Source organism: Myxocyprinus asiaticus, chromosome 13 (genome assembly GCF_019703515.2).
Source record: "Myxocyprinus asiaticus isolate MX2 ecotype Aquarium Trade chromosome 13, UBuf_Myxa_2, whole genome shotgun sequence".
Taxonomy (NCBI): Eukaryota; Metazoa; Chordata; class Actinopteri; order Cypriniformes; family Catostomidae; genus Myxocyprinus; species Myxocyprinus asiaticus.
In genome coordinates this window covers 38,697,482-38,724,241 of record NC_059356.1, presented here as the reverse complement: position 1 = coordinate 38,724,241, position 26,760 = coordinate 38,697,482, and the positions used below count along the sequence as shown (strand labels likewise).

Sequence of the window (26,760 nt, the reverse complement as noted above, 5' to 3'; positions counted from 1 at the left end):
GCTTTCCACCTCCCTTGGAGCTGAAGACGTGCGCCATTAATTCCCAGTAGTGTTCACAAACATTGTTCCCTGGTTGACTTCCTCCGAGCCCTGTGGCAGTCGAGTTTTCGGAGAGACTCGCTGCCGGCCCAGTACACGCGCTAACTAAGAGCCCTTTTCTGGGGTAGGTGCTCCACATGGCAAACTGCGTCTTCCTTGGGCAGAACCCCTCTGCCCCAGTCTCCATGTTTGTAGTAACTCCTCCCCCATTGGGCAGGGTCTACCTTGAAGGCTCTCCACATGGTTGGAAAGACCATGTGACGTATTCTTCCACTTAAATATCCCCCCCTCTCTTTGGGCGAGGTGTGGTCTCCGCGGTGTCTTCCCCTTGGGAGGGACACCCCCCGACTAGACCTGGCGGCCCAGTCGGATAATCCCCCTTCTTTTTTAGGGAGTGGAAAAAGAGAAAGGGAAAAGAGGCCACGACTGGTTTAAGCCTGTCTCTATCTTTGGGTAGTTGACTTGTCCCTAAAAAGGGCCGTTTGACCTGGTGTGCTGGCCATGAGGCACACAGCAGTCTGCCCACCACCCACCGCCAGTTCACGTAACACAGTTCAGCCAGTTGTGGCGTTTCGTATAGGGACCCCTAGTGTCACTACATCGACACAACGTCGAGTGAGTGACAGATAGGGAACGTCATGGTTACTTGTGTAACCTCTGTTCCCTGATGGAGGGAACGAGACATTGTGTCCCTCCTGCCACAATGCTGAACTACCCGCTGAAATGGCCGGACCTTATATCGGCTCCTCAGCATAAAACCTGAATGAGTGGTTGCATACCAGCTCCTTTTATACCCGTATGTCCGGGGGAGTGGCATGCAAATACCACTTGCCAATTTTCATTGGCCTTTTATCAAAGACTAGAGGTGTCTCAGGCTCCCAAGAGTGACCCCTAGTGTCACTACATCGACACAACGTCTCGTTCCCTCCATCAGGGAACGGAGGTTACACAAGTAACCATGACATTTTCTCAGTAATGAGAAAAAAAAAACTTTATCGGCAACTCAATAAGAGTGTTTATTGGTAATAACATGCTCCAGTAAACCACTCGCTGTGGTGGAAGCCCTCCCTCCCTGCTGTCTGAAAATACATCTCATAATTTTGCCAGCTACCCCACTCCTCCATCCCACTGATTGGATGAGCGATTTCTCTTTTTACCAGCTCTGTGTGAACAGTGGCTTAGCGTGTCTGGTTAAATTGCTTCCTTTGAGGGAAGATAAAAGTCCATGCATTATTAAACCCCCATGTCACTTCCGTTACATCCAAAGGACAGCTAATGAATCTTTGGGACGTGTAGCATCAATGTCTCTGTTCAACAGCCACACATTTGTTTCAAACTGAGCTTTGCCTGCAAATAGACTACAGCTGATTTGTAGTAAGACATGTAACACAATAAGACAAGTAATACAATAAATTAAGATTTCAAAGGTTTAGTAGGAGGATGGTCTTTTACTTGGCCTCTATAATGTTTTGATGGAAACATATGGCTTCAAAAATATGTAAAAACTCAAAAAAATATGTAAAACGTGATAGTTCACCCACATTGAAAAATCTGTCACCATTTATTCACCCTCATGTTTTCCAAAGCCATTGACTTTCTTTTATCCTTGGAACACAAAAAAAAAAAAAAAAAAAAAAAAAAAAGAAATCTTAAGAATTTACTTGCTGTTTTATTGCTTGAAATCACTCCATAAATATGAAGGTCAAACGGCAGTCTTGCTAAAGTTTCAAACTGACACCTCTCAACAAGAACGCATGAGGTCTATCGTAGGTCTTTGAAGATTTCACAGCAAGCTTACAGAGTAAAGAACTAAAATGTAGCATTACTGAAATGTGTCCCTTATTTAATAAAACACCTTTAAGAGAGACGTTAGATTCAAGTATATCAAGGGCCATTGTAATACCATATCAACATTCAGTCTTTTAAAACTAGCACTTATAAACTAGTAACAATGTGAAACAACCTGATTATATTCAACAAAAATTTCCATAAATTATATTGTCAGCATAAGAATTTGAGAGTAAAGTTGAATTGAAATATGTTCATGATTTCCCTTTTTCTTTTTTTTCTTTTTTTTTTTTTAGAATTTGGCTTGTTCCCCTTTAACTTCCAAGAGTGCATGAACTAGAGTTGGCATGGACTCCATAAATTTGTACAAAACCTGATAATCCACATCATCCCAGCATGATTTGAGAAAGCTCCAAAGAGCATCTTGTGATGTTACTGAACACTTTGTTTTTTTGTTTGTTTTTTACATTGTCAACACCACAAATTTGATTACATTTCACAAATGAGAATCTTAAATATATCTTGATAATTTTTACATAACATTTCTTTGTTTTAAATGTTTCAAAATCCTAAAATCTTTTGTTTATATCCAGATTTAAAAAGGGAATTTAAATTTCAGATTTTCAATGTGGACTGTGTATATAGTATACATATGCAGTATAATAAACAGTCATTCAAATTTACTGTACAACCATTATACCTGTAACTTTAATAAAGTGTATTTTGAACAATGAACTAGTCTGAATGGAACCACATACCTCCTCGTTAAGGATTTCTTGACATTGGGAGTAGTTGCCCTTCTTTGCCCAGGTACCATTGGCAAGACATTCTCTATACACATTATCTGGAAAACAAATAGACACGTACACAAAATAATGAGGTGTGCAACCTTTGTTGTTTGATGTTTGGTTATTGACTGATCCACAAATTTAATTTCTTAAATTAGGCAGATAATTAGTTTAAATTATGTAATGTTTATTCTGAACATCTGCTGGATGATCTGGCACTGCATTCGATTTGGTCATCCAAAGTATGCAATATGACCAAAAACACCACATAAATATTAATAAGGCTACAATCAATATGTGAGCTCATAGCACGTGTGGGTTTGACCCTAGCATGGATATTTAACCTTTACTATATGCTAAAAAATTGTTTCACATTAAATTGATTTACAGACTTTATAGACCCCTCTCATTCCACCATACTGTCCATTGAACAGTGACCAAACATGAGTGTAACATAAAACTGAAAGTACAGGGCACACAACATGAACCCTAAACAATATTTTTTCTCACTTTAGATTCTAAACAACTTGTGAAACATGAAACATATGTGTTTGTTACATTCCTGGACGTATTTGTTCATGGAGCTAAAATTATGACCAAAGTTTTTGAAGCATTAAATCATGTTGAATTGCTCTAATCGAAAAAAAATAAATGCAATTTATTATCAGTGCATGCATTTAAATGCGTTGAATTTACAGTGCTAGCATTTAACCCTCAGGGGTCGACGGATGCGCCGGCGCGTCCTGCTGGATTTTATCCTCATAACAGCGGAAACAACTTAAAATACTCCGTCATTTTTGGGCATACAGATAAGTGTAAGACATCATTAGAGACTATAAAGTGTCTACTTTTATTTGTGTACACTCACAATAACAACAAAGCCTTGTGCTTTTGAAAAATAAGGAAAATAAACAGGATGCACTTTCAGCCGTCTCTGTCTCCATGAGTATCTTTCTGAAACACGTCACAAAAATGAACTGAAACTCTGCGAACACTTATCAGACAAACATGAAACATATGTCTAAAGAAAGCTTAAAATGTCTACTTTTAAATAAAACAATTAAAATTTAAAACAAATATTCTCCTGCAATGTAATCTGTATGAATCAAAGCGATGTACAGTTTCTCCTGGCTCAGTTAATTATCGCTAATATGATCACACCCACCAGCAGAGCGCGCTATTCATATGGTAATGTGCTGATGCAAATGGTAAATGCCCCCAAAAGAGCCTTAAAAAGCATCAAGTTCATTCAATTTTCTGCACGTTTGGAAGATGGCACGCTGAACAGGTGAGGAAGCTCTTCAGATGGTCCTGCATAGTGACGAAGAGTTCACATTTTCCTCAGAAGAAGAGCAGGACTCCGATGAACGTTTGCATTTTGAAGAGCGAATTGATCCAGCTGAGGAGACAATTTCGGATGAGTACGTCATTTAGTTTTACTTACATATTAGTTGACATGCTATTTTATATAAACATGGACATATTTTACTAGTTGGACTATTTCCAGACTTGCCAGCCAGTATTCAGTGTATTGAAATTTGATGTCCTAATAGGCAAGTTTTAGTTACATTTAAATGTTGTTTCGGCTAAAGCAGGTATTTAAATTGTATGCTGTATGATATAAATATGATATGTAATATGATATAAAAATAATATGAATGTTTAGATTATATTTTAACCAGTGTTTATGCTGCCTCATTATCATCAACGAAGCTTGTGCTTGCAAATATCTGTTCGGGTGTAAATGTGTAAAATGTGCTGTAAATATGCCCATATTAGAAAATCAGCATATTAGAATGATTTCTGAAGGATCATGTGACACTGAAGACTGCAGTAATGATGCTGAAAATTCAGCTTTGATCAAAGGAATAAATTGCATTTTACAATATATTCATATAGAAATGTTATTTTAAATTGTAAAAATATTTCACAATATCACTGTTTTTAAATCTCACAGATCTAAAACTTTTAAATGATAGTGTAGGTCTAAAGTTTTTAAGTAAAGTCTTTATGTAAAGAAAATGTATAGTCAGATTACTTCTTTTAACTTAAACTTGATTTTGTGAATAAGCTACAAACAATACATTCAATCATTAAGTCTCCTCACATTCATTCTCTCTCAGGGGAGGGGTCCTCAGGTGTGAATCACATCAATATTCATGATCATCCACGCCTCCTCGCATATGGCCTTTCTAACACTAAAAGTGTCTTACAAAAGTTAAATGACTATATTGTTTTTTTATGAATGAGTGATCAGGATGGTTTTCACATCATTTTTGTAGCAAAAAATCTAGGCTACAAGATCCATTTCTCAAAAGTCTTGTGAAAAAATGTTTAGTATGTGTTATATGTTAACGCACAAGTGGCAGTTTTGGCTGCATCCCAAATGGGACAAATCAGTCTCCGAAGGCAGGGAGAACAATCATAATAGATCAATTGTCTCAATTGTCAATACAAATGGCTTAAAAAGTTACTTCCAAATGGTTGTTATTTTGGAGCCCCAAATCTTTCCACCCTACACTGAAGTCACAATGGATGGTAAAGACTTTGAAGGGAGTAGGGCATAGGGATTATCTCTTCTGAATAGAACGCGCCCATTTGAAGAGTGCGGATGTGCCTTTGTGTTCAAGTGCATCGGGAGAACACCGAAGTCTGACGTAGAGAGAAACACATCTATTGCAGCGCAATGCATCTGTCTCATTACATGGTGCACGCCGATTTCACGTCTTCTGCAGCTTTCTCGCATTAAATGTCTTTCTGGTGTATGTGTAAACGAGCTATTATAATTACATTTTCCCTGAAGTTATTACTCCGCCCCCTGCGTAACATCATTAATGACAGTTCTATGTTGTTGAACCAACGTGGTTCGAACGATGGGTGTGCGACATAGTTACTATGGTTTCGGGAAACAGTCATGACTAGCTAGTTCATTTCTCCAACGATCCATCTTACTATGGTGATTAAGCAGTGAGTTATGTCGTTGTTCAGGAAACACACCCATATTAGTAGTTGAAAGATAATGTATTAATATAATAACACTAAAATGAATATAATGTACAATAAATGTTAATAAATATATTTATTATAATGGTTGTATTTATTCTTGTAGTGTTACTACAAAGCAGGAAATAGGAAAATGCATATTATTTGGTGTGTTGGGGTTTCAGAAATGGCTAGAATGTATCTGAACATGAATATTAATAGTAATACAAGTATGTCATTATTATTTCAAAACGTGGTATGGATATGGGATTGATTATTTTGCACTCTATGTTTTAGTTTCTGTACTTGTAAAACACTAAACAATTAAGTAAAGAGTGTTGGATGGTGAATTTAATTTGGTCAGTGCTAAGGGTTAGTCTCAGTCTCAGAAGGCATGATATCTGCAAGAGATGTCAGAAAATCCATTCTGACTGGTAGCTCTTATGAGGTGAACAGGCTTTAATCACTTTATCAGATAGCAAAGTGTTGTTTAGAAGTTACCAGGCAACAACAATGAGCACCTCTGTGGAAGAACTAGTCTAAAACTACTTGACTTTTGATTAGATTTGCCAAAGCTTGCAAAAAAAAAAAAAAAAAAAAAAAAAAGAAAAAAGAAAAGCAGTTAAGAGTATTGCTTTAAACAGATTGTTAAAGTGATTATTTGAGTGAGCTACCAGTTTGTTGTATGTCATGCCACATTAAATAATACAAAGCTAATAATAATAATAATAATGAATCAACCATTTGGGGGGCCTCCAAGAAATTCTGCCTAGGGCCTCTCAATGTCTAGAACCGGCCCTGAATCAAGATTGCTGTGTAGGTAGACATAGGCATAATGAAGTATGGTGACAACAGTTTACTAAATTAATATGTAAGATGCAATTATTCCATTATGATTTGCTGGAACATGTATTTTTTGATCTAACATTGTACCATGGTGAAAACTGAACCTTGATTTATTTATAAATGTATTTATTTATTGCATTTCCTGAACTATGTCAATATCTGCTAATGTCTGGCGCTGAAGTAAATAATAACAAAAAAAGACTTCTACACAGTCGAGGATTTTTAACATCAAGAAATCTTATCTAGACTAACATATTATTCATTACTAGCAGAGACATTTGCTTATCTTCATTTGTAAAAGTCAAAGCTCATTTTCAGCTTTTCTAATGTTAGATAGAAAATGCATGTTCCTGGGATAGGCTCCAGTACCTTTGCAACCTTACATAGGATAAGTGGGAATAAATTAATGTGTTTTTTTTTTTTTTTTTTTACAACAATACAAATAATATAGGCTGTATTGCCTGAGTTTCCAGATAACAAGTTGCAACTTACACTTGTACGATCATCTTAAATAACGGAGCTCGTTATTTTACATTGTTACATCCTTGGATGTATTTATTTACATCTGTGTTTGTGGTGTGTGAATTGTCACTATTTGGGTGTGTTCTATCCATCAGTTTTTCCTTTTGTCTCTCCCACTTTCCTCTGAGCAGGTACTAATTACTGCCACCTGTTTCCCGTTACCATCTCGGAGTCCTGCCTGCTGTGATTGGCCGCTAACAGGACTGTGGCTCACATAAGGGAAGGCAGAAGGAGAGAAGAGAGGTGTGTGTTGGCAGCATTGGTTGTGAGCTGCTTAGAGAGGTTGCATTGTGAGCAACTGCAAGAATAGAGTTGAGCGTTTATCCTTCACAGGAGAGTTTTGTCTCTCCTGCCCCTGTCTTTTTCTGCTGTGCTGGTGTTAGTCTGTTGTTGATGAAATATATTCTTAATTATCTCGTTTATCTGTTATAATTTAGCTAACTTTTGTTAGAAGATTTGTTTATTATATTGGGAAATTTAGTTGGGAGGTGGGTGCAGATTTATTTAATAAATGTTTTCTCCTGTTTCTTCATAGAGAGGGAGACAGGGAAGAGTGTTTTTCTTTTTAGGCAAGTTATCATTTTCCCTCACAAGAGAACATTATGTTTGTTGTTTTGGCTCATATCCCCTCCTGAAGTTTATGATATTCCAATTATTGTTATACAAAATAAATAACTTGATACTTGAACTGACTGTTGTTTATTTGTGTGTATTGTGTTGGGGCCAGAGACTAGAAATGAATTTCTTACTCCATTTATCAATTTAAATGTATTTTTGCTTTGTTACCCACTCCCCAGCGCCTAGACAGGGACAAATTGTAACAAAGAGTAATGCTTGTTTCCCAAAATGGCAATGAGATTGCTCATTATAAACTAGAACTTAAATGTTTCTTTTACAGGAGCTGTCTGGTCCAATGCTGACACCTTGGCCAATATGTCCAGGAATTTGTCTTCTCAACATGACAATAATGCAGAAATACTGAGAAGCTTGCAATTATAAGTAACCTTGTTGAGATACCAAAAGTTAATGATGATCACAGCATTTAATTAAATTAATGACTTTGGTAAGACGGGGTTTCAGTTTGATAATCGACTTTAGAGACTAATGATAGAAATGCATGTATGTGAATGCACGCAATGTGAATCATAATAAGGGGCTCTAATGTTGCCAAAAGTCAGTTTCTTTTGCTGGAGACTGAATGCACACAGTATTGTCATTTTTCTATTTCATAAAATGCATCACACATTTATTGCTTTTCCTAAATTAAGTTTTTGAATCACTGAATGTAAAACCTGGTGTAGTACTTTTTGTCAGTTCATTTACCTGTGCATTTGTCTTCTGGGTTTTGGAAAATAATTAGGTAATGTTCTAAAATAACTGAATTAAATTTTTATTACTAAATATTAAGACTAATATTTATATATATTAACAGGCCTACCAACTCCATTGATAAAAGTGCCATTAATTTGTTTAGGCTAATACATTATAATGAATTTAACGTGGGGCTAAATAGAAAAGAAATTTAGTGCAAAAAAATATTTACATTTGTCAAAGGCAATTGCTAAAGTTACAAAAGACACTTTATTGTGCTTCAGTTCTTGCACTTTACCTTGGCACACACAAAGCCTTTCTGGCTTTCCGATGATCCGAATATATCAATACAAGTTATTAAATGTTCCTTATTCTCTGACAATCTGTGAAAAATGCGAGAAAGATACATTTAAGTTGCACATGACTTTATGCAAAGCCCTCGTTAATTTACAAAGTTTTGTTACTATAGCAATGCTTTTTGGGAAACACACCATAGAGATTAAGTTCGCTACTACTTTAGTGATACTAATGTTGTATAGTGCCTCAGGAAACCCAGTCATGGACAAATAAATGAAATGAGACCAAAAAAAAAAAAAAAACACTTCTAATTTAGGGACTGGTACATTATTTAGGGTAATACTACATTATAATGCCTACCAACAATCAGGGCTTCAAACATCTGTGTTATGTAAGAACATGGACAATGTATCGGCAATCTTTTTATAAACATTTTTAAAAGCCAATGCATTACACATACTGGTCTGCGCTTCACTACAATGTAAATGCATTTGCTTCACGCGGTACAGGGGGTCGCACTGGGTGTGTAGTTCGCCACACCTTTTGACAAAGATTTTGATAGGTGTCAGCTAAATAAAACAGACTGTGCGTCTAAGAAGTAGGTCAAGTAATTCTGAGTGCAGATGCAAGGGACATCAATAGGATATTTCTAAAACAGACAACTATATTTCTCTGGCACACGTAGGTTGCAGAACCCATGTATACGCAGAAGAATGTTGGCATGAAGCCCTCTCTATAGACAGGGCTTTGTGTCTATAGACCCTTCCATGACTAGTACGGTTTGTGTCACAAGTATTACTTAGTCTGGTCATTGGATGAGAGAGATAACATTGTAAAAGACCTCTGAATATCCTAATAGAAAATAATGCTAAAGACAATTATCTGGTTACAAAGCGGCCTCAGAGAAAAGGAGGAATGAGGATATACCACACAACCACAAGTCTATAGAAAAGATCACTACACATAGTGAAAAGGACAGCGTCTAGTTAAACTCGTTCAGATAGATATTACAAATTTAATCATTTAAAACACACAAAATTGCAAAATTCCCATACAAACTCATTCTTACAAAAAATAACGAATTTTAAAACACTTCCCCTTATCTATACAAACAAGACCCCACCACGAGGTCTGAAGGGAGAAGATGACTGCTCTTATTCGATGGCGTTCACGCTCTCTCCCAGCCGTGGCACCCAGAAATTAGGACACTCTTGCACTTGGAGTATAACCACTTGGAGAAATAGCACCGCTGACTCTGAGGGTCCATGAATTGACAAATTCAGCCAGCGCATACATCCCCCTATCTAGCTATCTTCGTCGATTCGAGCGACCGAAAACATTCCCACTTTTTGCGAGCTATACGGCTAAGTCAATCACACATCACGACTCTCTCCTCTTTTCAAATCCACACTCTCTTTTTATTCCTTTCCTGTCGACTCTTGCTTCCTAAATCCAAATCAGATACAGGTGAGTTTAATCAAGTTCCCATCCATGCAAGGCGGAGGGGATTGGAGAAACACTGCATACAGAATTACCTGAGCTACCTAGAACTCACAAGTAAAAAAAATGTCCAAGTATGACAAGAAATCCCCCAATGTCATTACAATATGTAGGTGGATAATTATTCTGTTGCATGGCATTGAGGAACTGATGATGACGCAGGTTGACCAATCAGTGGAAAGGCCCGTTTCATGCCCACCCACATGTGCAAATCAAATATTTATCTATTTTCTACCCACGAACAATTTTGAAAAACAAACTATCAAAACGTACATGGCTGTTCTCTCTACCTGTAGCTTTGGTCTTCAGCAGTCAACACCCGATCGCATTGCACCACCTACTGGTGAGAACAAATAGTATCAGGTTGAGATTGTGCATCGGTAATCTGCTGATCTTCATGCAGTTCCCAGATGTGGAAGGTTGAATTTCCAACCGAATTTGAACCACTGAATTTAAGGAAGCGAATTTTGTTAAGTGAAATAGAATGGGTTGAATTTTACCTGTCGAAAAATCTAGATTGTATTTTCAAATGAACTGAATATTTTGGAAATGAACTTTGGAAGGTGAATATTTATTATTGAATTTTTAATAATGAAATTAGTTGTGAAATGTTTCCAAGTGAAATATTCATTGCTTAAAAATACAACTTTGTTAAAATTCAGCCTCCCAAAATGCAAGCACTGTAAATACAACGGAATTAAATGCAAGCACTGTAAATTCAATGCATTTAAATGCAAGCACTGGTAATACAATGCATTATTTTTTTCGATTAGAGCAATTCAACATGCTTTATCACGTCAAAGACTTTAGTCATAATTGTAGCTCCATATTTGTTTGTTTTTTACTTTGTCCTTTTGTTTAATTGCATCCATGGATGTATGATGTTTTATTTCAGTTATGGAGTTCTGCTTCCCTTGTGTGTGTTCCTGTTTTGTCACCTCTTTTTCGCTGACTACTACACCTGGAGTCACAAGTTCGAATCCAGGGCGTGCTGAGTGATTCCAGTCAGGCTTCCTAAGCAACCAATTGGCCCGGTTGCTAGGGTGGGTAGAGTCACATTGGGTTAGCCTCCTCATGGTCGCTATAATGTGGTTCTCGCTCTCGCTGGGGTGCGTGGCGAGTTGTGTGTGGATGCCGCGGAGAATAGTGTGAAGCCTCCACATGCTAGGTCTACGCGGGAACGTGCTCAACAAGCCACATGTTAAAATGTGCGGAATGACAGTCTCAGATGCGGAGGCGACTGAGATTTGTCCTCCGCCACCCGGACTGAGGCGAGTCACTACGCCACCACAAGGACCTAGAGCGCATTGGGAATTAGGCATGCCAGATTGGGGAGAAAAGGGGAGGAAAATCCAAAAAATAAGCAGCTAAAATATAATTTGATTCTCGATGGATGTACTTTTACGTTGTCTTCTACAGCAAAGAACCTAGGTGTTATATTTGATACCAGTCTGTCCTTTGAAAATCAAATTTCCAATGTTTGTAGAACAGCATTCGTCCACCTTAGAAATACTGCTACGTTACGACACATGCTCTCTGTTGCTGATGCCGAAAAAACTAATTCATGCGTTCATGACCTCAAGACCAGATTATTGTAATTCATTATGGTGAAGATGTCCAGCAAGTTCAATAAATACACTTCAATTGGTTGAAAATGCAGCTGCCAGAATCAGAATCAGAATGAGCTTTATTGCTAAGTATGCTTACGCATACAAGGAATTTGTCTTGGTGACAGGAGCTTCCAGTGTACAACAATACAAAAACAATACAAAAACAGCATCAAGACATAGATAATAATAAAAAATAAAAAAATAAATTGAATTATACACATACGTACAGACACACACATACATACATACACATGGGTAGTGCAAATCTAATACAATCTGTTATGTACAGTGTAAAATACAAATCTGTTATGTACAGCGCAAATGTTTTATTTTGTTTTGTTTTTTTCAGAGGAATGAAATGGCAAGAAGAGGTTGAATATAAGAAAGACTAAACTGTGTATTGCACATAGTTATTGCTCAATGGGGCAATTTAACTGTTCATGAGATGGATAGCCTGAGGGAAAAAACTGTTCCTGTGCCTGACGGTTCTGGTGCTCAGAGCACTGAAGCGTCGGCCAGAAGGTACAGTTCAAAAAGGCGAAAGACGCGGCTCACATCATCTTCACAGATCTTAAGTGCAGGTTGAGTAGCAGGAGGGGGGAGGAGGGGGGTTACAGGAGGTGTTGGTGTTTGTGAGAAGTGAAGGTCAGAGTGGGTGTGGGGTGTGAGATTGGGCCTTTCAAATCTACAGTAGAACACATTCAGGTCATCAGCCAGTTGTTGGTCCACCACAGGGTTGGGGGTAGGAGTCCTCTAATTCGTAAGTTGTTTAATGCCACTCCACACTGATGCAGGGTCATTAGCTGAAAACTTGTTTTTCAGCTTCTCAGAGTATCTTCTTTTAGCCACTCTGATTCCCTTTTCCAGTGTGTTCCTGGCCTGATTGTACAAGACTTTATCCCCAACTCTGTAAGCATCCTCTTTGGCCTGACGAAGCTGCCTGAGTTCCGCTGTAAACCATGGTTTTTCATTGCTAAATGTTAAATAAATCTTAGTAGGAATGCACATATCATCATAAAAACTGATATATGAAGTAACAGTATCTGTGAGCTCATCCAGATTGGTGTCTGCAGCTTCAAAAACACTCCAATCAGTGCAGTCAAAGCAGGCTTATAGTTCCAGCTCTGCTTCGTTGGTCCATCTTTTTACAGTCCTTAATACAGGCTTAGCAGATTTTAATTTCTGTCTGTAGGTTGGAAGAAGATGAACCAGACAGTGATCAGAGAGTCCCAAAGCTGCTCTAAGGACAGAGCGATATGCATCTTTTATTGTTGTGTAGCAGTGATCCAGTATATTTCTGTCTCTGGTTGGACATGTAATGTGCTGTTATAATATATAATGTACAGTATACAATACACACATATATATATATATATATATATATATATATATATATATATATATATATATATATAATACACATACAATATAGAATACACAGTATACAATAAAAATAGAATATATAAAATATACAGTATGTTGTATTGTGCTGTATTGACATTCAGGCTGTCAGCTGATAGTCAGTTGCCAGTGTGTTGTTAGGAGAAAATATAATTATAACAGTCCAGTGTGAGATATAAGATTATACGATTAATAAAGTGCAGTGCTGATGTATATTGATCGTGAGAAATTAAGAGTTCAAAATCTGATTGCTTGGGGGAAGAAGCTGTCATGAAGTCGGCTGGTGCAGGTCCTGATGCTGTGATACCGCCTGCCTGATGGTAACAGTGAGAGCAGCCCATGGTTCGGGTGGCTGGAGTCTCTTGATGATCCTCCAAGCTTTTTTCATGCACCGCCTGGTATATATGTCCTGGAGGGAGGGAAGCTCACCTCCGATGATGTGTCTGGCAGTTCGCACCACCCTTTGCAGGGCTTTGCGGTTGAGGGCGGTGCTGTTGCTGTACCAGGCTGTGATACAGCCAGTCAGTTTGGCTGCTCTGATAGTTTTGCAGAGGGCATAACTGGCTTGTTTATGCTCCTCCCCGTTCCCGGAATTAAAAGCGAGGTCTGTGCATTAAGTACCGCACGAACATCACTATTAATCCATGGTTTCTGGTTCGGATAGATCTGTATAGTTTTGATCGGTACAACGTCCTCTATGCACTTACTGATGAAACAAGTTACGCTATCTGCATATACCTCGATGTCGTCATTAGAGGCGGACCGGAACATCTCCCAGTCTGCGTGATCAAAACAGTCTTGTAGCACAGAATCTGACTGGTCCGACCAGCACTGGATCGTTCTGAGGGAGGGTGCTTCCTGTTTCAATTTCTGCCAGTAAGCGGGCAAAAGCAGAACGGAACGAGTGGTTCGATTTGCCAAATGGTGGGCAGGGGAGGGATTTGTAGCCATCCCAGAAGGGAGAATAGCAATGGTCCAAAACTCGGTCCCCTCATGTGTTGAAACTGATGTGTTGGAAGTATTTCGGTGCAATTGATTTGAAATTGGCTTTGTTAAAGTCCCCGGTCACAATGAATGCAGCCTCAGGGTGCGCGGTTTCCTGCTCACTTATACTCCCATACAGTTCCTTGAGTGCCCAGTCTGTGTCGGCTTGTGGCGGGATGTACACAGCTGTGATAATGACCGCTGTGAATTCCCTCAGTAGCCAGAATGGCCGACACAGAAGCATGATAAATTTCAGATCAGGAGAGCAGAAAGACTTGATAGAATGTACGTTCCTCTGATCACAGCAGGATTTCTTGATCATAAATCATACACCACCACCTCTGCTTTTACCTGAGAGGTCTTTCGCTCTATCCGCTCGGTGCACGGAGAACCCCGCAGGTTTGATGGCTGAGTCTGGAATCTCCGCAGACATCCAAGTTTCTGTAAGGCAGATAATGCAGCAGTCCCTCGTCTCTCATTGGAAAGAGATCTGCGCTCTCAGCTCGCAGAGCTTGTTGTCCAGAGACTGAAAATTTGCCAGTAGAATATTGGGTAGCGGCGGACGATTTGCGCGACATCTTAGTCTGATGAGAATGCCGGCTCTCCTTCCCCTTTTCTAGCTGCGTTTCCGTGGCCGGGCTGCCCAGACAAAGGGCTCCGCTGGCGTGTTTGTATACAGCGGGTCGGCATTGAGGAATTTAAAGTCCAGTTTTCGGTGTGCTATTGCAGAACCAATGAAAAAACGATTGTAGACGATAAGGCAGACAACAGCCAAGACAAAAAAACATAAGAACTGTAGACAAAACAAACAAAAAACTGCAATGTTGGGTCGGAACTCGCAACGCAGCAGCCATACTCGGCGCCATCTTTAACTCAAATGCTGAGTACTTTGCTGAGTTTGCTTGTCTAGTGAGTGGACATTTTCCTGAGCGTGCCACGAGTGAAAGAGGGAAGAAGCATGCGCAGCCTGCGGTGAAATGAATCTTTGTATCTGCTCCAGATATCCTGTTTTTTATATAATATTTTTATTATTAATTATATTTAAAATGTGTAACATTAATATGACAATATTTTAAGTGCAGCCTCTGTAAAAAATATAAAGCCAAACGTAAATGTGTAAAAATGTAGAATAGTTTAATGGGGGAAAATATTAACCGACTAATAATTCCAGTGTCGACTAGCAGCATCAGAACAATTTAGACAACTAGTCTCACATATCCCTACAGCAAAGATGTATAACTTTCTTTGGAACATATTGTTATGAAGCAACTAAACAGAGATCTAGAGAACATTGCGTCTCATTTCCTATTAATTGTGTATACTGTAATACGGTAATTGTGTGTCACTTCTACTAGTAAAAGTGTTCATACTCACAGGCTCTCACATTCAAAATATCCTCTTTACAAATATCCTTAAGTATCCTTATGCTCTCTAAAGAGCAAGATATTCAAGTAAATCCAAGTGTGCCATTCTCGCAACCAGTTGTAACACAATAACACTTTTATAAACAACAACATGCGTTCAGCTGCATTTTCTATCCCAGATCATTGTTGTAGATCTTATGATTTGCATGAAAACATTCACACAGGTTTTACACACAAATATGTGGTTACATAGTTAGTGAATAAGACCCATTTAGATGAAGGCTCTCCCACCACTTCTCTCTGTTTTCACTTTTCTGTGTTCTTTTCTTTATCATAAAGTTAGACGAACACCAGTATTTTCCTTTAAGTACAATGTGGTTGTTTTTTTTAGAGTCATTCCTGTAACTCTTGTCTCTTGGGAAGAACTTTTATTCAAACATAGACATAATCATAAGAAGTAAACAAACAAACAAAACTGAAAAGTAGTAAGAAAGTTCCCCTCACAATGCTCCATCCGAAAGCTTTAATATAGCTCTAACCTTAAATCTAAACTTAAACTTCATTGGTAGAAATAGCTAGGGAGCGAGAGCCCTGACACGCCAGATACTGACACAAACTCCCTTAAAACTAATATGATTTGTGAACTCAACGCAAACACTTACTGCAGGGAAGAAAACAGTCTTTCCATTACCCTCTCACAAGCTCCCTTTTTTCTTCACTTTTTACTAATGGCAATATTGATTGAGCTTCTGAAGGTGAATGGCAGCTCCATAGATCACACACCAAACAGGGCACAGCGGAACTGTAACATGGTGAGTCATCAGCCTCCATATCCAGCCCATTTGATCAACCATACAATTGCCTGAAACAGATCCAATGGTGTGACAAGAAAAATAGAAGATTGTCCCTGCTTTCACAGCCAGCTTGGCCATTTCTGTGATGATGAGTACTGAACAATGCAGGAAAGCAATTATGACATTCTAGAAAGAGTGTAGACCAATTTGGTGAGCAGTTTATGTGAGATGACGATTGATGGGGAGTAACTAACTAAAAGTAGCGACACTATTTATTTTATGACATATTTCAGTAGTGTCACAGTAGATAAGATCTTTTAAAAATATTGTAGCTTTTCCAGTAACAAGCTACTTTTCCAACAAGTAATGGGCAGCCTGATCTCACAGTGAAATCAGAAAGAGTAGGTCGACTTTTCTTTATCAAAAACCAGTATATGCTGACCGAAATTTAAAACACTGCCCCCAGTGGACAAAGCAGGAAGTGTTGAAGGGCGTATAGGCACGTGTGAGCTCCATTTATGCCCAGGAAAGGTCGCCAAAAGCTAGTTGTGAAGAGAGTTCTTTTCAGCTGTACAGGATGTAATACAGTGAAAAGGGATGCATATGTTATATACTCTACCCCCAAACATAAACCAAACCATTAGTGGAGTAAAAGTGAAATGTTAGGAGGGGAAAGTGCAACCTCCGAATCACGCTCGCCACTGATTATGCAAACACAATTACTTCCTGATTTCAACGTGGATACATACCCAGGTCTCTCCGGTTCTAACACAGCGTGCTGCCGGTAGAGCCACGTAGGAAGGTAAACATACTGAAACCGATGCATAAATGTCTGGTGGGAAGTGCTGCATGTCAGTGATTGGCTTACTGTCGCCGATCCTAGAGTACCAGAACTTTTGGAAACTGCATGCCGACTTCCCATGGGAGCATAACAACATGCTACATTTTGCTACATTGTATTGCACACATAACTCTGGCAATAATCAAATGCACACTCCTAAAATGTCACCTTTCTCTCTCTCTCAAAGTATTGGTAAGTACTCTTTTTTGCTAGTCAAATCATTTGTACAGCAAAAGAATCTGTTTAAAAAAAATATTTACCAATTAATTTGAATCCCTGCACTGCATTTTGCATTGAAAAATTTGGTTAAATGCTGTTGTTCACCACTATGCTGCTGTTTTTGACTTTGGGTTCCAGTTATATAAATTAGGGTGTTTTCTAGTTTTACTTAGTTGGATTTAGTTTAAATGTTAGGCTCAATGATGTCTCTCTAATTGAGATCTTCCTGAATACCGCTCTGATTATCCACAGTTTTCCTGAGCAACCACTGGGTGGCGCCATGATGAATCTAATCGCCTGTTTTCTGTTTCTGGTCTCAAGACGCAATGCAAAAACGACCAAAACGAGTGATCCAGATAGATAACAACAACCATTGAAGTTTTTTGGGAGTAAAAATGAGTTTCAGGTTCAACTGGTGCTGTTGTTTGCTGTCATAACATAACAACAGTAATTAACCTTGGACCATCACTTCATGTCAGGTTGTATAATGTCAGTTGAGGCACTGTCAATAAAAAACGATCATCTGAAGTATCGGCACTTTTTGATGTGATACCAATGATTTTTGACAAATTTTACAAATTTAATACCTTAAACACTACATTAACCACTAAGAATATACACCGATGCGAGTGAAAACACTGGAGACCGAATATTGAAAACAGTCGAATCGTGGAACACGTCTGCGTTCAGGATAAAGGTAGATAAAACTCAATTATATCATCAGATCCATGTTGGTAACCAGCATCTAAAACATAACAATATGCTGGGGACCAGCAATGCTGGTATTTGCTACAAGGTAATCAAGAAAATATAAATAAAAATAAAACGTAAAAAACGTTAAATGAAATTGAGGAAAATATATGGACCATTGCTGATTGGCTGAACATACAATGGGGTCAGTACTGCACTGCAAAGACAAAATACAGTAACTACAAATACTGATTACATTTAATCTACATGCACACTAATACACTAATATCTACCAAAAATGTGTTTATTAAAAAAATCTGGCAATGCAATTAAACAGCGTTTACATGTGACTTGAAATCACTGAATTATTCTCAGACCTGCACGCAACGCTTGTGCACACTGGATAAACCAGTAAGAATGCTGGTAAATGTGTTTACGTGCATGGTAAAATCAGGTTAACGGCCAAAAATCTTTGTGTGCCAACAGGTTTATTCTTAAGCCATTTATGACCATATCCCAGTCAAGGAAAACTGTTTAAGGTGTATATATGACCTCATATGTCATTGGCTCATTAATCATAAGTGGTGTAAGATCATGCACGCAAGTGTGCTCAGTGTCAAAACTAAGTTAAAGAGGGTCTATTATAGGCTATTATCTGTCCTGTGACAGACAGGTTTGACTCCGCTATGATCAGATTTAGAGAAAACAGTGTAACTATTTTATAATCCATATTTGTCTGGAAAATGGCCAAAATTTTCATTGTTGGCATAGTTTTCACGTGTTGGCTTTGTAGGGCAGAATAGTGTGGCTCCTGCGGCAGCATTCAAAAAGCTCACTGTGAAACAGTGGAGGAGTGATGAAAAATAAAATGTGTGGGGCTACATACACAACATTGTCACAGCTCTGTTTCTCCCACATGCTCTGCTGGTGACCCATGGAGAGGGAATGTCACTTAGCATAATGAAAAAAAGACCCTGCTCAGCTGCCACTGAACTCGCTTTCTCTACCTGTCATAAGAGCTCGCCAAAACGCAACTGAATTGCAGCCTTTGCAAAATGCTTTCAAGGTCAGAGAGAGAGATTGACAATGCCTGAAGGAGTATAGTAAAAATGATATAGAAACAGAGAAAGACAAGAAGAGAGAAAGAGAGGAGGGATGATGAGATATGTCATGTCATGAAAAAGCCTCCTCCCACAGTGGGAGTATAATTAACTTTCACACACTTGACCTGAGGTGCTAACTTAAAAGTCACAAAGCGTTTCCCTCCACATTTCCCTCGAGGGTCTTTATGTTCTAAAACAAGCTTTTTATACAATATTCTATTTTTATACTACAGTTTAAATGTCGTGGCTCTATCTATCCCAAGGCTGCTAAAACCTGTTCTTGAAAACCTGTCTTCCAGCAGAGTTTCAATTCTGTTCTTAAACACATGCAATTTTCAAATGAACCCAAAATGCTCGGGTGCGTTCGATTGGAGCTGAAACCAAATTTAGGAGGAAGATAGATTTCCAAGATTGAGTGCTTCAGGTGAAAAATATATACATATATTTAAGACAATCACACAACTTTGCACACTTATTTTAAGTATGTTTTTTTGGAGTGAAATGTTAATCCTTCATAAACAAGCATTAAAAAGTATATCTTGTCTATTATCAGCTATATTCAGACATAGTAAATTACTGCCCATGAGCATTTTTGTTTATCAACATCAAGATTTTAGGTTAAAATTCATAGGAATGTAAGGACAAGTGTATACTTTTTTCACAATTTTTAATCACCTTATTGCCTTTTTAAATGTATAAAATAAAAAACAATTCCATGTGGTCTCTTATTTTTTATATTATTATTATTATTATTATTATTATCTTATTTTATGACATCATACAATTAGCGAAGACATGTTAACTACCCACATTTCTGTTTTGCTCTATATTGTCCATATATTTTGTATTTTTGGAGCTCAGTATTAACAAAGTAACTTTCAAGGCATGTCTGTCCACTCTGCGGCCATCTTCGGAATGGCAGCTATTTTCTATGGATACAAAAAGCATAGTAATACAGCTCCTTTCTACTTGAATGGGGATAGACAGAAATCTCCAAAACAGTTGGTCAAGATTACAAACGAATAACATATTTCAAATCAGCAATAAAATCTGAAAACAGTGGTATATTCAATTGTGCTTCTTTAGCTCAGATCAAGGAAAAAAGGCGTTTCCAGCAAATGCAAAATTGCATTCTCAAGTTAACCGACAGGCAATGTATCTCAATTGCCTCTTTTAACTGTAAGATGGGACTTCCTTTTCCACATCCACCATATTTGGTGTAAATATTTCTGCAATTCATTTTAACACAAGAGGTCCATCTCGGACTAAATAATTTCTGGTATTAAAAATACTGAATCTAGGTTAGTACCGAATTTATGAGCCATTTGATGGAATTAAAGCCTGGAAACCAATTTACCTATAATTAGTCTTAGCTTTAAATGTTTTAAATTAACATTGATTTGCTTTTTCAGCATGAGAAACCAGCAGCTGAGCAATGAGTAGTTTTAGTAACAAGAATGGGCAGGCTTTGGATTTATTTGACCCATTAATAGAACAGTAAGTATTACATTAAGGACCCTAGTAATTTAAATTATGTATAATGCAATGTAGCTAATAATAGCTTAATATTTAATCAAATAGTATTAGAACCTACTTCCATCGCCAGTCATCCTAAAAATCTTAAGCTAACAACAGTTTAGCAAAACTTTTGTTTTGTGTTGGATTTCAATATCCACATGAGAGTTAAAAAATGCAGATTTGACTCATTGTTGATCAGACACATCCAAGTTTTTAATAAACATTGTTTCTATCTTATTTCTGTTCATTTTTTATCAGTCTTTTTCTCACTTTACTGAGACTGTTCTTACATTCTTTATAGAAATTTTCACCAACAAACATTACTAGATGTGGATTACCTTCAATGTAGTCAAATGCAGTTGCTGGGTTTAAAATGCTCAATTTGCCAAATAATTTGATGTCAATGTACCTTCTCTTCCTGTGTCTTGTCTGTGCAGTGTAAACTTCATGTTTAATGTAGTAAGTCAGTTAAGGCCAGGGCTCCCACAAACATGAAAAATCAGGAATTATTAGGCAATTTAAAATGTGTGATTTTGATTCTTCAGAATATTCTCCAGTAGTCATGGTAAGGTCCTGAAAATTCATGGGTCAAAATACTTGTAAAATTTATATTGTTGCATCTGCCATTGAGCATGCCAATTGGAGAAGCAATTTGTGTAGAGGCAATACCCATAATCTCTTGTGCTTAAATTTATTTATGTGTCTTTGGTCAAAGCATGGCAACATACGAGCACATGCAACTTATCAGGGTGATTAGTGCACGCTTTAGTGAAGTTTCTTCAGTTTTCAAGTTGATTTGATTTTTACAAACGTTTTAGTAGTGAGTACCGACATTGCTATTGAAGTCAGCCTAACTAAACAGTATTTAAGTGAGGCTGGCACATTAAATTTAGTGGAAATTAAAAGCTGCTTAAAGAATTTCTTGCTCCAAACTTAAAAATGTAAGCTTGTTGAACTTGAGTGAACATGTAGTAATTACTGTTATTTCTGAATGTGTTGGACTTAATTTATTTAGTTAAATGAAAGCACAGACAAACTTAAATTGTTAAGTTGATACAATTAATTTGCCCTTGAGTTGAGAAAACATACAAAAGTCCTGAAGCTGGTTGCCTGATTTTATTTATTTTTGTTTTACGTTTTCTCAACTTTTTATTTTTTACAGTGCATGCAATCTGTTTTCTTCCAACCTTTCTCTCTCTCATATCGACACTCACAATATTCATTCCATTTAGAATCAACACCAGGATAGAAAACCCAATTTAAGAGCACAAACTGTGTGCAGTAATATGCACAATATCTGTAACATGTTGCTTCTGTGGGGCAAAGCATAATGTATAATCTTTCTTTGTGTATGAAAGAGATATTTACTATGAGTTTATCAAAAGCAACAAAGAAAACCCTAACTGGAAAAAAGTTGGGGTATGGGAAATGCTAATAAAAAAAAGGAGTGATATTTAAAATATACAAAATTTGAATCAGATGATTGTAACATGCTCCAAAAAAAGTTGATACAGAGGCAATTTAGCACTAATAACTATCTGGTGAGTTGAAATAACAAGGTGATGTGAAACAGGAGATGTTAAACAGGTAAGGCAATTGTGGAGCCACCAAAAAAAGCCTAGTGCTTCAAGAGCAAGGATGGGTCGAGGCACACCAACTTGCCAACAGATGTGTCAGCAAATAATCCATGACTTTGAGAACAATGTTCTCCAAAGACAAATTGGAATGATTTTGGGCATTTCACCTTCTACAGTGCATATTATAGTTAAAAGGTTCAAGGAATCCTGTCAAATCTTGGTGCGTAAAGGGCAAGGCAAAAATCACTTCTGAATGCTAGTGATCTCCGATCCCTCAAATTTCGCTGTCTTAAAAACCATCATGTATCTGTAATGGATATCTTGACATGGGCTCTGGAATACTTTGGCAAACCTTTGTCAGTCAACACCATTGGTAACACTTTACAATAAGGTTTCATTCGTTAACATTAGTTGTACCACAGGTCTGTTGAATGCTTGATTTTGAATGGTTGACGGATGTTCTAAGGTGAGCAATTATTTTCCAGTAAACGCACAGCTATGAAGAAGTTCCAGATCTTGACCGCATAACGGTTCCATATCACTTCGTCAAATTATTTCAAAGAGCCAAACAGGCTACCAAAGCAAAATAACCATATAAAACAAAGACACTGGTAAATTACATCAGATAAGAATGACAAACAATGACTATAATATCCTAAATTTACTTCAAAAATCATCCTTGCGCTCCCGCTCTCTCTCTCTCTCTCTCTCTCTCTCTCTCTCTCTCTTTTTCTCTTTCGCTCTCATCTCACCCACACACATACACACACACACACACACACACACACACACACACACACACACACACACACATAAAGACTACCACAGCAAAATAACTACATAAAACAAAGACATTGGTTAAAGTAAATCGGTTAAGAACAACAATGTATAACATCCTAAATTTATGTCAATTTTGGTTGAAAAGCGCCCTTGCGCTTCCTCTCTCTCATCTCACCCGCACATACACATGCTGACACATAGGCACGCGCACACACACACACATAGAGACTCGAGCTGCGACCAATAAACAGAACCGCACCCCCACAACTTGATCAATACAACAATTTCTGTATTATCTGAAATAACTTTTAATATGTGCAAGTGTTTCAATGTATTTCGCCCTAATCACCCTCCCACACACCCTGTGGAAAGTGCTGCCACGCTCCCCTTCCCCCTCCATTTCTCTCTCACACAAACTTTCTCGGGAGCAAAGTTAGCGTTCCCCTGCAACTGTGTGGGGTTGTAAACAGTTGTTTAGTAATGGAAAATCTATATACAAAAATGGTGACACTTGATGCTGCTAAAAAGTATACTTAAACTTTCAACTTGGCAATATGAAGCGATGTTATGCCTGACAAAAGTCGCTGCGCATTGTGACCACATTTCCACCTCGGGTGTGCATTAATTTTTAATAATTCAACGGTCCATCGTCAAATATTCCTTACTTAATGCATTAGGTATCATGAACAAACAATGAACAAAATATTTTTAAAGCATTTATTAATCTTAGGAATTTATTTATTTATTTAAAAAAAAAAAATAATAATTATCCCCTTTTCTCCCCAATTTTGGAATGCCCAATTCCCACTACTTACTAGGTCCTCATGGTGGCGCGGTTGCTCACCTCAATCCGGGTGGTGGAGGACAAGTCTCAGTTGCCTCCGCTTCTGAGACAGTCAATCCGTGCATCTTATCACGTGGCTCGCTGTGCATGACACTGCAAAGACTCACAGCATGTGGAGGCTAATGCTACTCTCTGGAGCTACCTGGCTGGAGTCACTCAGCACACCCTGGATTCGAACTCGTGACTCCAGGGCTGGTAGTCAGCGTCAATACTCACATTAATCTTAATATTAATAAGTAGTATTAAATAGCGTAAGCAGAGAGTGCAGGTATTAGATTGGCCTGCCTGCAGTCCTGACCTGTCTCAAATTGAATGTGTTATAGCACAAATTATGGCATATATATGCACTGGCGGCTAAAAGTTTGGAATTATGTGCAGATTTTGCGCTTATGGAAAGTAATTGGTAATTTTATTCAACAAAGTGGCATTCAGCTGATCACAATGTATAGTCAGGACATTAATAACATGAAAAATTACTATTACAATTCTTCTATTAACAACTATTAAAAAACTTATTTCAAAGAGTTCTCATTAAAAAAAATCCTCCACATGCAGCATCAACAGCATTGCAGATCCTTGGCATTCTAGCTGTCAGTTTGTCCAGATACTCAGGTGACATTTCACCCCACACTTCCTGTAGAACTTGCCATAGATGTGGCTGTCTTGTCGGGCAATTCTCATGCACCTTACAGTCTAGCTGATCCCACAAAAGCTTGATGGGTTTAAGATCCATAACACTCTTTTCCAATTATCTGTTGTCAAATGTCTGTTTCTTTGTCCACTCAAAACGTTTCTTTTTTTTCTGTTTCAAAAGTGGCTTTTTCTTTGCAGTTCTTCCCATAAGGCCTGCACCCCTGAGTCTTCTCTTTACTGTTGTACATTAAAATGGTGTTGAGCAGGTAGAATGATTGACTGATGAGTTTCTAGAGAAAGCTGTTTCCTTTCTTTTGACCTAATATTGACCTTAAGAGATGCCAGTCTATTGCATACTGTGGCAACTCAAAAACAAACACAAAGACAATGTTAAGCTTCATTTAAAAAACTAAATAGCTTTCAACTGTGTTTGATACAATGGCAAGTGATTTTCTAGTACCAAATTAGCAATTAAACATGATTACTCAAGCATGATTAATTAGCTTTTGGAGTGATGGCTGCTGGAAATAGGGCCTGTCTAGATTTGATCAAAAATGACTTTTTTTCAAATAGTGATGGTGCTGTTTTTTACATCAGTAATGTCCTGACTATACTTAGTGATCAGTTGAATGCCACTTTGGTAATTAAAGTACCAATTTCCTTCCAAAACAGCAAAATCTGTACATCATTCCAAACTTTTGGCCACCAGTGTATATTCACAAGATTAAACATCAAATAATGTGTTGTTGTACTACTTTCAATACAGCTATAAGGTCAATAGAATTGACAAATCACTCCTTTTTGGACAGCATTTTCCCAACTTATTCATAATTGGGCTTGTAGCCTATGTGGGGTTGTATCCAAGAGTTGATATGAAATACTTTTGGGAAGATGACATGCCATATGGTGTGACATGTTATACTCCATCTTAAACTATTTTAAAAAGCTTTATATATATATAATTTTATAATTATTATTTGTGCAGCTTTTATGACCTCATATTGAGAGACTACATGGAATATTTGTACATTTAACAATTTGTCACACTGCAGAACCATTTCAAATTAATTTGTGACATTAACAAGGTGATTACAATGATGAAAAACCTAAAAGAAATGGTGATCAGTTACATGATTTAAGACACACTTTCCCTTATACATTCATATAAGTTTCAACCTAAAATGTTGATAAAAAGTCCATGGACACATTATGCGCTAACTACTCCAATTGCTCAAGACGGTTCTGAGTGCCTTGTCCATTGTGTTATGCTTTATTACACATTTAATAGTATTTTAATAGAACATGATTAATAGTATAAGTGCATTCAAACCATTACTCAAATGGGTTCTCTCTGGCCCCTTATCCATACTCTTCTACATTTCATCTTAAATAATGACTTTGTCTTAAGACTTTGCATTCTGTCTCTCTCATTCCTCCCCCTCTTTAGCCACCCATCTATTTTTAACTTTTTCCCTAAATGAGCCACATGTGTTTATAGGAATATGACTGATGGACATCATTTGCTCAGCAAGAGCCTTGGTTCGGTGAGAACAGTCATCTTAACCATCTCACTCGCAGAATTGCCATTTGCAAAGAGACAGCTATCAAGAAGCAGTTTATATCATTAAAATGTCATCTGACAATTAACTTCCGAAATTATTCAACCCACCCAAGACAGTAAGGATTTACAAAGGTAAGCTTTTCTGATGACCCAAGATTTTTAAACTTTACATCTATATCAGCTGAGTGACACATTCAAAGACATAGTGTGAATATATAACCTAATATTTGTAAATAGAAGGATTTTTAAAAATACAGCCATGTCATAATTATTCAACCCCTATTGCATGTAGCTGTTTCTTAAATATGTAAGGCTACACAAGTAATTGTTTTAAAACAAAATTAAGTCATCAATCTGCAATAGCACTTATTTAAGTTTTAAAATGTAAGTTTAGCGATGTAAGCAAAAATGTATTTTTATGCAAAAAATGCAATTAAAAGGAGGAGATTATTTCATTACACAAGAAAGGTCATGGCTAAAAGTAAATTTCCAAGGCACTTCAATTTCCACTAGACAAAGTTGGCAGCACCATTCATACATTTTTTTTTTTTTTTTTTAAATATGGTACAACAGCAACCTTCTTGGGTTGTGGAAGAAAGCAAAACTTCACCAAGAGAAATGTTGACTTGAATATTCAGGAAGTAATAGGAAAGAAGTAGGAAAGACCTGTGGAGTCCTGGAAGAAGGTTTTATAGACGTATGACACTAAACTGAAAATGAGTTTTAGACCCATGGGTCAGCAGTACGTCTGGAGTAAGATGACAATGT

General features: G+C 37.5%; 1 protein-coding gene across 1 annotated transcript in view; it reads right to left on the bottom strand.

Moving 5' to 3' along the window:
* Nucleotides 1-26,760, bottom strand: part of LOC127450521 (corticotropin-releasing factor receptor 1-like) — a 265,090-nt gene that overhangs the window by 123,727 nt on the left and 114,603 nt on the right. Inside the window, exon 5 of the mRNA XM_051714734.1 lies at nucleotides 2,586-2,671. Within this exon, the coding sequence (XP_051570694.1) occupies nucleotides 2,586-2,671 (86 nt within the window). The remainder of the gene's footprint in view (nucleotides 1-2,585; nucleotides 2,672-26,760) is intronic.